The sequence below is a fragment of the Sebastes fasciatus genome, chromosome 24 (assembly GCF_043250625.1).
Source record: "Sebastes fasciatus isolate fSebFas1 chromosome 24, fSebFas1.pri, whole genome shotgun sequence".
Lineage (NCBI taxonomy): Eukaryota > Metazoa > Chordata > Actinopteri > Perciformes > Sebastidae > Sebastes > Sebastes fasciatus.
Window position 1 is genome coordinate 15,078,820 of NC_133818.1, and position 16,585 is coordinate 15,095,404.

Consider the following 16,585-nt stretch of genomic DNA (forward strand, 5'->3'; position numbering starts at 1 on the left):
AGGGACAGACTGGGACACAAACCCATCCCAGGACTTTGAGACGGAGAGGTGTCTTATGTGAGCGGCCGGAGGGCGCGAGACGAAACATTGTGGGTTAGTAATTTTACCACTAATAGAGTTTTAGTGGTATAAAGAGAATGTGATGATGATGATGAAGACCTTCAAGACTCTTCATCGTGGATGACACCTCATCAGTTTGTATCAGCACGTCACCACTGAATCAAAACCAGACCGGCCAGCTGGAACACTGGTAACAGTTCATCACGTTCATGATGTAAATGATTGAGCCAATCAGATTTCAGCCAGAACGAGGATCAGTCCAAATTAGGAGGGGCCGCTCGTCCCCCCCCTCAATATGTAATGTATTAGATTGTCCCAGTCTGACAGGCAGCGTTCTGCTCTGTGCCGTCTGCCTGCAGTTACCGGTTACTTTTTATTATTATATTATTATTGTTATGTTGCTCATGATGAATAGTTGGCCCACATTTGGCTGCCAAAGTGCCGCCCTAGGCGGTTGCCTAGTCGGCCTCTATGGAGGCGCCGGCCCTGGCTGTGACGTTCAGGCGTAGAGGCAGCTCTGTAGGAGTGTGCGTTCAGTCAGAGCCTACTTCCTGTGCTGCTTTCAACGACATCAAGCTCTCTCTGGCCCGCGCTCTCTCACACAGTAGTAAACATTGTGGCTGCACCGGCTGCTCTAAACACCATGAAAAACACTCTGCTTGTATGATCTATTTATTTTTAGAAATTCTGAATTTGATATCTTAGAAAGCAGAATAGGGGCAACAGTCTGGAAACAGACATGTTTTTCCATTCTCTCTTTTCTTTTTTCCATACTCATCCAGACCTGGAAATGACTAAAATCAAATTCCATACTTCTCCATACTGCGTAGGAACCCTGAATATTAGTTGAGAGGATCTTCTGTATCCAGATGTGACCATTTACCAACAATGATAAACATTCATTTACTTTAACAACTAACAGTGGACATTTTCTACACTTTCTTTAAGAAACACAAGTCTTTTGTGACTGCAGACTAGATTTAGTTTAAGAAACATGAAAATATGAAGAAAAGGACATTAACAACTTTATGGATGTAAGTTATGTTTGTACATTAATCAGGTTCAATTGTTAACTCAACATATAAGATCTCTAATAGTAACAGAGAGTCAGTGAACTGACCTCAGAGTCTCCAGTCTACAGTGTGGACTCTCCAGAAAACCACACAGGACCTTCACTCCTGAATCCCGCAGGTAGATGTTGGAGCTCAGATCCAGCTCTCTCAGATGGGAGGGGTTGGACTTCAGAGCTGAGGCCAGAGAAGCACAGCTGATCTCTGACAAACTGCAGCAAATCAATCTGAATAAAGAATAAATGATGAAGATAAAAATCACTTTATAATCCAGTCAGATGTGTTCAGGTTTTAAATGTGTAGCTCAACATCACTATGTCCTAATCAATGATCTTTCCCCTAAAATGAGTAGAGTGACTTTGTCATTGTGTTATTGTGGATCATCATAATGTCAGCCTTCTACAGACATCATCCAAATGTCACCACAACATTCATACACCTGTTCATGTCAACACACATCAATAACATGCTGCTGATCTCAGTTAAGTCTGGAATTAGAGGATCAATATCAAATCAGACTTGTTGGACTTCATTACTTCATTTATTACATGGCCTTCTTCTCACTGTATCTGCTAGCCTAGCAGGTTTATGTCATTTACAGGAAAGGTCCACATTTGTTCAAGTGTGTCTGTAAACAACAGCCACATGTCATATGTACATTAAAAGAGTTATTGGTGGCAGTAATCATTCCTCCTGTGAAGTGGCCCCTTCATAACACAACTACACTGTAAGAAATGACTTCACAAATTCAAGTGAAACTAATATGAAGATTCAGCAGTCTGAGTCGACAAATCAAAGTTACAGACTGTTTAGTACCAAATTCCCTCTTTGAGTTACTATTCCTCCTGCAGCTCAACAAGGAAACTGTCAAACACAACATACTGACTGGATACATACTAAGGCTGGGCAATATATCCATATTTTATCCATATCGTGATATGAGACTAGATATCGTCTTTGATTTTGGATATCCTAATATCTAGGGTTGTCAAAGTTAATCGTTTTAACGCCACTATTTTCTTTAACGCATTAATGCAATCGATCTTCCGGAGGTCATAGCGGCTCAGTTTTAAAGCTAGAGTGAAGATACTGGTATCATAGGAAACTGGAAAACCTGATGAATCCATCGGTACCAACCATGTCAAACTAGCTCGTCGGGAAGGAGGTTAAATAACGCTCCAAACTTACTCTAAAGTTTGGCAAGGAAAAACTGTCATGGGCATCTTCAAAGGGGTCCCTTGACCTCTGACCTCCAGATATGTGAATGTAAATGGGTTCTATGGGTACCCACGAGTCTCCCCTTTACAGACATGCCCACTTTATGATAATCACATGCAGTTTGGGGCAAGTCATAGTCAAGTCAGCACACTGACACACTGACAGCTGTTGTTGCCTGTTGGGCTGCAGTTTACCATGTTCTGATTGGAGCATATTGTTTTATGCTAAATGCAGTACCTGTGAGGGTTTCTGCACAATATCTGTCATTGTTTTGTGTCTTAATTGATTTACAATAATACATATTTACATAAATCATATTTGTCCACTCCCATGTTGATAAGAATATTAAATACTTCACAGATCTCCCTTTAAGGTTCATTTAGAACAGATACAAAAATTGTGAATAATTTGCGATTAATCGTGATTAAATATTTGAATGGATTGACAGCCCTAGTAATATCGTGTTGTGTTGTAAGTGTCATCTCTTCCTGGTTTTAAAGGCTACATTACAGTAAAGTGATGTCATTCTCTGAACTTACCAGACTGTTCTAGCTGTTCTATTATTGGTCATTTACACAAAAAAATATTATGATATTTGATTTTCTCCAAGTCACCCAGCCCTAATACATCTAACTCAGACTGCTGAAGCCTCTGATTAGTTTAAGATCAACTTTACAGGTCATTTTACACAGAACAAGACTGTGGATTTAGTCCTCATCTCGTAACACTCAGGTTATACGGGGGTTGCTTCACAGACAGAAGGAATGATGACAGACATCAATAACTCTTTGAATGTACATATGAACATGTGAGTATTGTATTCACATAGACTTGAACAAAATATGAACCTGCAAAGAGGTTTCAGATGCAGAATATTTATTTGGTTTTTGCTTCAAATAATTAGACAATGCTGACATGAAAACAGATCACAGTTAGATCTGCTGTCAAAAAGAACGTGGGAATAACTTAGAACCATAGAGACCTCTGATTAGATGGTGTCGTTCATAATCATCACTTGTGTGCCTTTAAGTTGGTGCAATACGTGTTTGTTGAAGAGTGCTGCACCTTTAGACATGTTCAAATAGAGCGCTACAGGAATGAGTCCTAAAACCCAGAAATGAATTAGCATTTTAGCACTTCCTGTTCCCTCGTCTGGAAGTCAATGGGTTTTTAGTTAGATGGCTGAAATAAGGTCTGTGTTAAAGGTCCAGTGTGTAGGATCTGGAGGTATCTAGCGGTGAGGGGAGGAGATTACAACCAACTGAAGCCTCTCCTGTGTGCTAAGCGTGTTGGAGAGCTACGGTGGCCGACGTGAAAAGGTGAAAGTCCCTCTCTAGAGCCATCTGGAGCAGAGCCAGTGTGTAGAGAGTGTGTGTACAAACTACACAAACTACAGTAAGTGAACTGACCTCAGAGTCTCCAGTCTACAGTTTGGACCCTCGAGTCCAGCAGAAAGCAGCTTCACTCCTGAATCCTTCAGGTAGTAGTTGTTACTCAGATCCAGCTCTCTCAGATGGGAGGGGTTGGACTTCAGAGCTGAGGCCAGAGGAGCACAGCTGATCTCTGACAAACCGCAGAGACTCAATCTGAATAAAGAATAAATGATGATTAAAATCATTTTATAATCCAGTCAGATGTGTTCAGGTTTTAAATGTGTAGCTCAACATCACTATGTCCTAATCAATGATCTTTTCCCTAAAATGAGTAGAGTGACTTTGTCATTGTGTTATTGTGGATCATCATAATGTCAGTCTTCTACAGACATCATCCAAATGTCACCACAACATTCATACACCTGTTCATGTCAACACACATCAATAACATGCTGCTGATCTCTGTCAAGTCTGGAATTAGAGGATCAATATCAAATCAGACTTGTTGGACTTCATTACTTCATTTATTACATGGCCTTCTTCTCACTGTATCTGCTAGCCTAGCAGGTTTATGTCATTTACAGGAAAGGTCCACATTTGTTCAAGTGTGTCTGTAAACAACAGCCACATGTCATATGTACATTAAAAGAGTTATTGGTGGCAGTAATCATTCCTCCTGTGAAGTGGTCCCTTCATAACACAACTACACTGTAAGAAATGACTTCACAAGTTCAAGTGAAACTAATATGAAGATTCAGCAGTCTGAGTCGACAAATCAAAGTTACACACTGTTTAGTACCAAATTCCCTCTTTGAGTTACTATTCCTCCTGCAGCTCAACAAGGAAACTGTCTAACACAACATACTGACTGGATACATACTAAGGCTGGGCAATATATCCATATTATATCCATATCGTGATATGAGACTAGATATCGTCTTTGATTTTGGATATCCTAATATCTAGGGTTGTCAAAGTTAATCGTGTCACATGCAGTTTGGGGCAAGTCATAGTCAAGTCAGCACACTGACACACTGACAGCTGTTGTTGTCTGTTGGGCTGCAGTTTGCCATGTTCTGATTGGAGCATATTGTTTTATGCTAAATGCAGTACCTGTGAGGGTTTCTGGACAATATCTGTCATTGTTTTGTGTCTTAATTGATTTACAATAATAAATATATACATACATTTACATAAATCATATTTGTCCACTCCCATGTTGATAAGAATATTAAATACTTGACAGATCTCCCTTTAAGGTTCATTTAGAACAGATACAAAAATTGGGAATAATTTGTGATTAATCGTGATTAAATATTTTAATGGATTGACAGCCCTAGTAATATCGTGTTGTGTTGTAAGTGTTGTCTCTTCCTGGTTTTAAAGGCTACATTACAGTAAAGTGATGTCATTCTCTGAACTTACCAGACTGTTCTAGCTGTTCTATTATTGGTCATTTACACAAAAAAATATCATGATATTTGATTTTCTCCAAGTCACCCAGCCCTAATACATCTAACTCAGACTGCTGAAGCCTCTGATTAGTTTAAGATCAACTTTACAGGTCATTTTACACAGAACAAGACTGTGGATTTAGTCCTCATCTCGTAACACTCAGGTTATACGGGGGTTGCTTCACAGACAGAAGGAATGATGACAGACATCAATAACTCTTTGAATGTACATATGAACATGTGAGTATTGTATTCACATAGACTTGAACAAAATATGGACCTGCAAAGATGTTTCTGATGCAGAATATTTATTTGGTTTTTGCTTCAAATAATTAGACAATGCTGACATGAAAACAGATCACAGTTAGATCTGCTGTCAAAAAGAACGTGGGAATAACTTAGAACCAGAGAGACCTCTGATTAGATGGTGTCGTTCATAATCATCACTTGTGTGCCTTTAAGTTGGTGCAATACGTGTTTGTTGAAGAGTGCTGCACCTTTAGACATGTTCAAATAGAGCGCTACAGGAATGAGTCCTAAAACCCAGAAATGAATTAGCATTTTAGCACTTCCTGTTCCCTCGTCTGGAAGTCAATGGGTTTTTAGTTAGATGCCTGAAATAAGGTCTGTGTTAAAGGTCCAGTGTGTAGGATCTGGAGGTATCTAGTGGTGAGGTGAGGAGATTACAACCAACTGAAGCATCTCCTGTGTGCCAAGCCTGTTGGAGAGCTACGATGGCCGACGTGAAAACGTGAATGTCCCTCTCTAGAGCCATCTGGAGCAGAGCCAGTGTGTAGAGAGTGTGTGTACAAACTACATAAACTACAGTCAGTGAACGGACCTCAGAGTCTCCAGTCTACAGTTTGGACCCTCGAGTCCAGCAGAAAGCAGCTTCACTCCTGAATCCCGCAGGTAGTAGTTGTTACTCAGATCCAGCTCTCTCAGATGGGAGGGGTTGGACTTCAGAGCTGAGGCCAGAGAAGCACAGCTGATCTCTGACAACCAGCAGCGACTCAATCTGAATAAAGAATAAATGATGATTAAAATCACTTTATAATCCAATCAGATGTGTTCAGGTTTTAAATGTGTAGCTCAACATCACTATGTCCTAATCAATGATCTTCTCCCTAAAATGAGTAGAGTGACTTTGTCATTGTGTTATTGTGGATCATCATAATGTCAGCCTTCTACAGACATCATCCAAATGTCACCACAACATTCATACACCTGTTCATGTCAACACACATCAATAACATGCTGCTGATCTCGGTCAAGTCTGGAATTAGAGGATCAATATCAAATCAGACTTGTTGGACTTCATTACTTCATTTATTACATGGCCTTCTTCTCACTGTATCTGCTAGCCTAGCAGGTTTATGTCATTTACAGGAAAGGTCCACATTTGTTCAAGTGTGTCTGTAAACAACAGCCACATGTCATATGTACATTAAAAGAGTTATTGGTGGCAGTAATCATTCCTCCTGTGAAGTGGTCCCTTCATAACACGACTACACTGTAAGAAATGACTTCACAAGTTCAAGTGAAACTAATATGAAGATTCAGCAGTCTGAGTCGACAAATCAAAGTTACACACTGTTTAGTACCAAATTCCCTCTTTGAGTTACTATTCCTCCTGCAGCTCAACAAGGAAACTGTCAAACACAACATACTGACTGGATACATACTAAGGCTGGGCAATATATCCATATTTTATCCATATCGTGATATGAGACTAGATATCGTCTTTGATTTTGGATATCCTAATATTTAGGGTTGTCAAAGTTAATCGTGTCACATGCAGTTTGGGTCAAGTCATAGTCAAGTCAGCACACTGACACACTGACAGCTGTTGTTGCCTGTTGGGCTGCAGTTTACCATGTTCTGATTGGAGCATATTGTTTTATGCTAAATGCAGTACCTGTGAGGGTTTCTGGACAATATCTTTCATTGTTTTGTGTCTTAATTGATTTACAATAATAAATATATACATACATTTACATAAATCATATTTGTCCACTCCCATGTTGATAAGAATATTAAATACTTGACAGATCTCCCTTTAAGGTTCATTTAGAACAGATACAAAAATTGTGAATAATTTGCGATTAATCGTGATTAAATATTTTAATGGATTGACAGCCCTAGTAATATCGTGTTGTGTTGTAAGTGTCATCTCTTCCTGGTTTTAAAGGCTACATTACAGTAAAGTGATGTCATTCTCTGAACTTACCAGACTGTTCTAGCTGTTCTATTATTGGTCATTTACACAAAAAAATATCATGATATTTGATTTTCTCCAAGTCACCCAGCCCTAATACATCTAACTCAGACTGCTGAAGCCTCTGATTAGTTTAAGATCAACTTTACAGGTCATTTTACACAGAACAAGACTGTGGATTTAGTCCTCATCTCGTAACACTCAGGTTATACGGGGGTTGCTTCACAGACAGAAGGAATGATGACAGACATCAATAACTCTTTGAATGTACATATGAACATGTGAGTATTGTATTCACATAGACTTGAACAAAATATGAACCTGCAAAGAGGTTTCTGATGCAGAATATTTATTTGGTTTTTGCTTCAAATAATTAGACAATGCTGACATGAAAACAGATCACAGTTATATCTGCTGTCAAAAAGAACGTGGGAATAACTTAGAACCATAGAGACCTCTGATTAGATGGTGTCATTCATAATCATCACTTGTGTGCCTTTAAGTTGGTGCAATACGTGTTTGTTGAAGAGTGCTGCACCTTTAGACATGTTCAAATAGAGCGCTACAGGAATGAGTCCTAAAACCCAGAAATGAATTAGAATTTTAGCACTTCCTGTTCCCTCGTCTGGAAGTCAATGGGTTTTTAGTTAGATGGCTGAAATAAGGTCTGTGTTAAAGGTCCAGTGTGTAGAGAGTGTGTGTACAAACTACATAAACTACAGTCAGTGAACTGACCTCAGAGTCTCCAGTCTACAGTTTGGACTCTTCAGTCCAGCGAAAAGCGGTTTCACTCCTGAATCGTGCAGCTTGTTGTTACTCAGCTCCAGCTCTCTCAGATGGGAGGGGTTGGACTTCAGAGCTGAGGCCACAACTTCACAGTGAGTATTTGAGAGTCCACAGCCAGAAAGTCTGTGATGACACAAAAATTACAAAATATGTTATTATGAAAGAGGACAGTTTATATTTACTTCATGCATTTGATGACTAAACAGTTTGATATAAACTTCTTTAATCAACATTTACTCCTCACATCAGTGGTTCAGCTAATCTTATCTCACTGTTTGACATGAAACAATAATTCTCATCACTCTCTCTCAAACCTGCAGACTTTTAATCTTTGTTTTTCTTTAATCTTGCAGATGAAGAGAGAGAACATGTAGTTACATTGAGGCTTCCCTAATGTCCAGTCTGTCAGTGTGATCTGATCCCAGGTCTGTCTCCACAAAGTTAGCATGAGGCCTTCTTGATTAGAAAAGCATTTTTAAAACTCAGTGAATAAGTAATAATAATACAGTTGATAAAGATGACCTCTCTTTGCTAGCTACCTGCTGCTTTCAGGTTCACGTCCATAAATGGGAAAATTCAGTGACTGCTGCCAAACGGTAGAGAAATTAAACAAATCGCTATAATATTAGACCTGTACATAATTAAACATTCATATAACTAGATATTTTGATGACTGCATGGCGTTTTGTCATTAACACTCTTTTCTGAGCATCAAACGTATTCAGCTCACAAACACAATGAATGAACCAATGAGGTTGCATTATTTACAACATAATGACATCAGAAAGATGATATCAGTGTATCAGCATTAAAAACAGAACATTGATCTTTGGTTTGTATAAGATCTCTTAAAAAGTCTGAATTCTACCATTCTGCTGTTATATATTCATCAGATTGCTGTTATTGGTGGAAGCTGTGTATTTCCTGTTACTACTCTTCTCTACAGCAACAAGAGAGAGAAACACCAGAGTTTCCTTCTGTGAGTAACAGAATAAAAGGAAAGACTTCAAAACAAGATGATGGAACACAACTTGAATTCATTAGCAATAAAATGCACCATTGCTCGATTCAACACACTCAGGGGTTTTACAACGACTATCTTTGTCTCGTATGACCAGTAGTTTACGGTGGCTAATGCTAGAGTTGGGTCGGTTTTTGGTTTTGCCGGTCCGGTCCGGTCCGGTCCGGTGTACGAGCTTAAACCGGTTTGATTTTATGCTAACGACACGTTCTGGCAAATTAAAAAGTAGCCGACATCAACAACCTGTGCCGACAGAGTCACAGTGCTAAATCCAGCCTGTATTGCATTACTAATAAGCAATATGACAACGTGATTAACGTAATATTATGATATAATGTTGGTGTATAAACAAGAAGAGGTTTGTTTACTAGGAAGTTCATGTGTTTTTTGGGGTGATGAGACGAGACATGGCAGAGCTGGTCTCAAAGAAAACTAAAACTGCAGCAACATGGCAACAGTTTGGATTTGAAGCCAATGAAAGAGATGAGCCCAAAAACACACGAGGTAAGGTGTAATGTGGTGCAAGGCCTATTGAAAGCAAACCCCAGCACCAGGACTCTGATCCCAGGACCGCCCCGACTCCCCGCCGGATCAGCAAACGTTCTGTTGCTGCCGTTACACCGGTTAGACCCAGCACTCCACCAGACAGCTGATCTTTTGTTTTTTTCATTTGTTTTACCAGGTTCACATGTCGTCTCCATCACCCAAAAACATAAATAAGAAAAAACTGTCAAATGTAACAATTATTAGAAATAAATAGAATAAGTGTTCATTAACTTGACAGCTAGAAACACAAAGTACTGAAACATTTTGAACTCAACATTTGAAACAGCTCAAGAACATCTGTGACAAAATACAAATACATATTTATGTAATAAACACGTGGAACATTTATAAGAATATTATATTTTGAGAATAATTTTAGTGTGTATATTTGAAGAACTAAACTATTAATCTACACTGATCTATAAAGTTAATCACATCTGGACTTACAGAGCTTTTCTGCAGTTCCTCACAGCTGGAATCAGTCTCCGTCGTCCCTCGTCTGATGTGTTGTACTTCTGCAGGTCCAACTCATCCAGAACCTCCTCTGACATCTGCAGCATGTAGGCCAGAGCTGAGCAGTGGATATCAGAGAGTCTCTTCTCTGATCTGTTCTCTGACTTCAGGAACTCTTGGATCTCCTGATGTACCGAGTGGTCGTTCATCTCCGTCAGACAGTGGAAGATGTTGATGCTTCTGTCAGGAGAGGTTTTGGTCTTCTTCTCCTTCAGGCTGTTGATGGCTCTCTGGATGATTTCTGGACTGTTGTCTGTCTGACCCAGCAGACCTCCTAAGAGTCTCTGGTTGGACTTCAGAGAGAGGCCATGAAGGAAGCGAACAAACAGGTCCAGGTGGCCATTTCTACTCCTCAGGGATTTCTCCATGGCTCTCTTCAGGAAGACATCCAGGGTTGAATGAACATATATTTTTCCCAGGAAGTCCTTCAGTACCTCTGTGTTGCTGTCTGTGTAACAGTGGAACATGTAGACTGCAGCCAGAAACTCCTGAACGCTCAGGTGAACAAAGCAGTAGACTGTTTTCTGGAAGATCACACACTCTCTTTTGAAGATCTCTGTACAAACTCCTGAGTACACCGAGGCCTCTGTGACATCCAGACCACACCGCTCCAGGTCTTCTTGGTAGAACATGATGTTTCCTTTCTCCAGATGTTCAAACGCCAGCCTCCCCAGCTTCAGAAGAACTTCCCCGTCAGCCTCCGTCAGCTCCTGTGGACTCGTCTCACGTCCCTCACCATATTTCTGCTTCTTCCTCTTTGTCTGAACCAACAGGAAGTGTGAGTACAGGTCAGTCAGGGTCTTGGGCAGCTCTCCTCTCTGGTCTGTAGTCAACATGTGGTCCAGAACTGTAGCAGTGATCCAGCAGAAGACTGGGATTAGACACATGATGTGGAGGCTCCTGGATGTCTTGATGTGTGAGATGATTCTGCTGGACAGCTCTTCATCACTGACTCTCCTCCTGAAGTACTCCTCCTTCTGGGCGTCAGTGAAGCCTCGTACTTCTGTTACCCTGTCAACACATGCAGGAGGGATCTGATTGGCCGCTGCAGGTCGGGAAGTTATCCAGACGAGAGCTGAGGGAAGCAGATTCCCCTGGATGAGGTTTGTCAACAGCACGTTGACTGATGACTTCTGGGTGACATCAGACACAACCTTCTTGTTCTTGAAATCCAGTGAATGTCTGCTTTCATCCAGGCCGTCAAAGATGAACAGAACTTTACAGACAGCGAGCTTCTCTGCTGTGACCTTCTGTAATGTTGGATGGAAAACATGGAGCAGCTTGAGAAGACTGTACTGCTTATCTCTGATCAAGTTCAGCTCCCTGAACGAAAGCAGAACCACCAGACTGACATCTTGGTTCTCCAAGCCCTCTGCCCAGTCCAGAGTGAACTTCTGCACTGAGAAGGTTTTTCCAACGCCAGCGACGCCGTTCGTCAGAACGACTCTGATGTGTCCCTGTTGGTCAGGTAAGGCTTTAAAGATGTCCTGGCACTTGATTGGAGCGTCATGGAGGGTCTTCTTCTTGGAAGCTGTCTCAAGCTGCCTCACCTCATGTTGGGTATTAACCTCTTCACTCTGTCCCTCTGTGATGTAGAGCTCAGTGTAGATCCTGTTGAGGAGCGTTACACTTCCTGTTTCATCAGTTCCTTTAGTCACACATTCACATCTCCTCCTCAGACTGATCTTATGTTCATCTACAACCTCCTGCAGACCTCTATCTGCTGAAAGAGAAGGACAAAAGTTACAAATAAAGAAGATGTGACAATCTGCTTATTATTTTTATTGCCAATATTGAAGTGATCAATATAAAGTAAATAAATAAGCAGTAAAGGTTAAACAGTCTAGTTTTAGTGGAAGCATCAGAAATGCTCCTTTTTCTCTCAGTCGGTGTACATGTTTGATTGACAGCAGAGGAGGCGGAGCCTCAGCTGTCCGTCTGCAGCTCTTCATCTAAACAGCTCACTGTGGCTGTTCCTTCCTCCCTGTAATATTTAAAACTGATCCACTCATCAAATAATGCAGGATATGTTCATATCTCGTTGTGTGGATATGTTTTTATTGAACAGCACCAATAACAAAAGCCGGGTTTCCACCAAAAGTTCCTGGGATTTTTAGTCCTACTACTTTTAAGGAACTAAAAGGTTCCTTCAGTCCACTGTTGTCTGTTTCCACTACGGTCTAAAGACCTGTGAAGATTCAGCAAATTAGTCCTCTGATGTATGAAAAAGCAACATGACATGTGGCGAGAGCTGTTGGTGGTTGCAGCAGTAAACACACTCTGCAGTCTGCCGTTCAGTGTGTCGTCCGTTTCATCTAAAAAACACGCTGGAAATAAATAAACCAGGTTTTATTTCACTGGGACGACATTTACTGATGAACGTTGGATGTAATGAATGAAATGCAGAGGAGGAAAGTGAAACTAAGAGCGTCCGTCTCCACAGTAAATCATGTTGAGTATTTGAGGGTTATTTATTTATGTCTCTTGTTTTCTCTGTCTTTTTGGCTGGACCGCAGACGGCCAGCCCTACAACCCTAAAAGTCTGTCACTGAGTGATGAAGTTACACGATTGGTCGTCTGAGTGTCGGAGTTTCCTCATTGACCTCTGGATCGTATGCCAACGTTGGCGTATGTATATACAGTATGTCTTTGGCTTGAACGGCCAGTTGAGTAGAGCAGGGCGTCCCCTAGTGTCCTCGCAGGACCTGGTGAGACTTTTATGACTTTTTATGTATTAAAAGAACAAGTAGTGTTTCAGACATGGAGACGTCAGCAGACAGATGTAGAGTCTTACTTTGTACAGTGCTGGTCTGACCGGCTGGCTGCAGTCCAGCTCTGGTTCTGGATCTTTGTCCACACTGGGGACAGGAGGAGTCTCCAGATGAAGCAGACTGGTCCAAGTACACAGCACAGCAGGACAGCTGGTCCTCCACAGAGACATCACTCCTCTTCCTGTGAAGACATGTCTTTATAACTAAAAGGCTTTGTTGATTGGCCGACACTGTCTCAAAGCTCAGATGGTCACAGGGAACAGTTAAAGTGTTGTTACTTTTCTGTTTGAATTCAGCATTCAGTCTGTGATGACAGTGTTGCTTTTATTTCAACTCTCCTGCTTTCATAAACACTAATGAGCTGAATTTTACTATCTGGCTGTCTTATTAACCTCTTTACAATCTGACGGACGATATTCAGTCTTTCAGAGGTTGTAGCGGCTCAGTTTTAAAGCTAGAGTGAAGATACTGGTAACATGTGAAACTATAGAAAACCTAAGGATCCATCGTTACCAACCATGTCATGCTAGCTTGTCTGGAAGAACGCTCTGACCTCCAGATATGTGAATGTAAATGGGTTCTATGGGTACCCACGAGTCTGCCCTTTACAGACATGCCCACTTTATGATAATCACATGTCATAGTGAAGTCAGCACACTGACAGCTGTTGTTACACGTTGGGTTTCAGAGGGGTCGTCCTCCAGAGGGGTCGCCCTCCTGATCAGTTTCTCCCGTCTGTCCTGTCCCCGGGTCGTACGCCTGAGTTTTCCTGCCCCGTCCCTGTTCAGTGCCCGGCCGCTAGCCCCTTAATCCCTCCTCCGGACTCCCTCCACCCACCCTGATGGAGTTCACAGACTCTGTTTTAGGGACGTCTGGGATCCGTCCCTTGAGAAAGGGGGGGGACTGTCATGGTCTTGGGTTTTGGTTGTAGTTTGTTTCCTGTTTTATTTTGTAGGTTCAACACTTTCTACAGCTACTTCACAGTGAAAGTCCTCCATTAAAGAGAGCTGATCATGTTCTTAACAGTCTCACGGTCACTTTGGGCAGCTTAGCTTGAGTTAGTTAGGTTTGAACTGAGGTTAGAAGTGGTCTAAATAGTGTGGTAGACCAGCAGTCTAAGACACACAGTATGTAACAGTGGTGTCTCTGGTTCAAATCCAGATGGTTTACATTTATTTTTATATCGTTCTGTTTTCTGTCACTTTCTACTGTCAACTATCAAATGAAGGCATGAATTCAAATATTCTAAAAAGAGAAGTGGTCCAAATTTACATTACTGCCCCTTTTAGTATGAGCAGATAACTTTAACATCACTACTGCCCAGGGATGTTTGTTCTTGACCTTAAGGAACAACATATGGTGGAGAAAATCTAAGGTCAAAGGTCAACTTACTAATGATCCAAAACTTTCAACTGCAAGCTCTGAATCTTTAGTAAGTGAGCTTAAATTCCCTTCACCATATTCTACATCAGTAATTAGTTAAAGAACAAACTCAAACATTCAACTCGCGTTAGTTTGGATCAGAAAGTCACACAATAACACAAACTAACTAACCGATAGAAGCAGCAGTAGAGCAGCAACTCCTGTGTTCTGAGAGGGAAATTACTGCTTTTGTGAATGAAGTCTGGTGGTTCTGAAGAGAGTGATATAACTACCTGGTCTCTATTGCTCTGGTCTATCATGACCTCTCTATTGCTCTGGTCTATCGTGACCTCTCTATTGTTCTGGTCTATCGTGACCTCTCTATTGATCTGGTCTATCGTGACCTCTCTATTGATCTGGTCTATCGTGACCTCTCTATTGATCTGGGCTGCGTTCGAATAGACAAATAATTACGTCCTAACGTCTTTTCCTAACCACTTCTCCTTGACCTCAGTGGAAAACGTCATGAGGTCAAGGAAAGATGAGAAGGAGAATTCAGGAGTTAGGAAACGACGACAGCGGTGTTTGGAGAATCCGACTGCTCTTTCACTAGACTCCGTCATTATGATGCGACGGAGGCGGATGTTAGTGACGTCAGTCTGCTGTGGTGAAACTACATTGTTGTGAAGATGGACTACAAAAGGCGCTGCTTCTCCCCGTGCGTTCTTAAATAGGTCTTTCAGTGACAGACTGCTTCACCCGCGGTGTGTTAAAGAGAGATACCACAGCTCCTCCTCCTGCTGCTGGAACACTATCAACAGATAATAAAGGATCATCTGACCTAACGTGGAAAAATATCACTTCATTACCACGGCTGGAATTGAAATAAACAGGAATATATGATAAATATTGAGTTAATGTTGGAGTTATGGAGAAGGGGTTGGATCATATACTGTAAGTGTAGGCTGTACTTCCAACTTCTTTTTGAACTATTCGTAATATGTATTTGTGTTGATTATTTGTTAATTGGTTGTTTACTGTTCATTTGATTAGTTATTCTTGTTTTGTTTTTTACTGAGGTATTTGTTATATGTTCCAAATAAATAATTAATTAAAAATAAATTGAAACGAAATGGTTGTCACTGTCCACTCATATTAAACATGAATCCCAATTAGTGTATGAGCGTATGAAAATAATATGCAAGATAAGCATATAGTTTGTTATTATGAACGGCCGAATGGTGCGTCGCTTTACATGCTACGGCCGCAAGGAATTGTGGGATGTTATTCTCTCGTTTCTTTTGGTAAAGGATGGTCCAGTGTATCCTCTGCTAAAGGAGATAATAAAGGAAGCATTGAAGCTTCGGTTGAAGCTTTGGTGAATTCGAACGGCTCTTATCACGGCTGCTACTGAGGTACTTCCGGGTCATTTCACTCAGTTAGGAACCTTCCTAAGCAAAAAAGACTATTCGAACGCAACCCTGGTGTATCGGGACCTCTCTATTGCTCTGGTCTATCGGGACCTCTAAATTTCTCTGGTCTATCGGGACCTCTCTATAGTTCTGCATCAGGAATATAAATCTGTTAGCAGAACATTTAGTCTTCATCCTCAATGCATCATCATCCATCAGGTCAGCTTACAGTAGAAACAGTCTCTTACTTTGTGTTTGAGGGTCCAGGTTCATTACTGAAGAATGGAGGTTCCTCTTTGGACCAGTCACTCTTCATAGACAGACAGCTGGGTACTGGAGACTCTGCTCTCGGTCTGAACTGAACTCTGCAAACACCAAGATGATTTTATTCACATCACATGAATCCTTGATAAATTCTCTGATGACAAAGACATTTCAGTTTCTAAATACACAAACTACTGCTACTGTCAATAATGTGGTTTAAAGTTTGTATTAGTCCTCTTAGATTACAGCTGTTCTGGGTGACTGACAGCTGTCACAGATACGAAGAGGAAGAATGCACTAATTCATTCTCTTTGTGTCACCAACAGTGTGTTAAACTTCACTTAGTAAATACATTTTAGTAGAAATTTAATAAACAAACACACAATCAACTAAATCATGGCATTGGCATGGCATCACTTTGTTTTATATCATTCTGTATCTTCCCAGACGGTGAAGAAGAGAGCGAGTGAGAGAGAGTCGGTGTGTTGAGCTAATTCTTGTCTTATTTGTGGGCTGA

General features: G+C 40.9%; 1 protein-coding gene across 1 annotated transcript in view; it reads right to left on the reverse strand.

Annotated features, from left to right (window-relative positions):
- The window catches only part of LOC141762853 (uncharacterized), a 500,458-nt gene that overhangs the window by 239,675 nt on the left and 244,198 nt on the right, over window positions 1–16,585 (reverse strand). Inside the window, 3 exon segments of the mRNA XM_074626949.1 lie at window positions 1,181–1,357; window positions 3,758–3,934; window positions 6,017–6,193. Of these exon segments, the coding sequence (XP_074483050.1) occupies window positions 1,181–1,357; window positions 3,758–3,934; window positions 6,017–6,193 (531 nt within the window).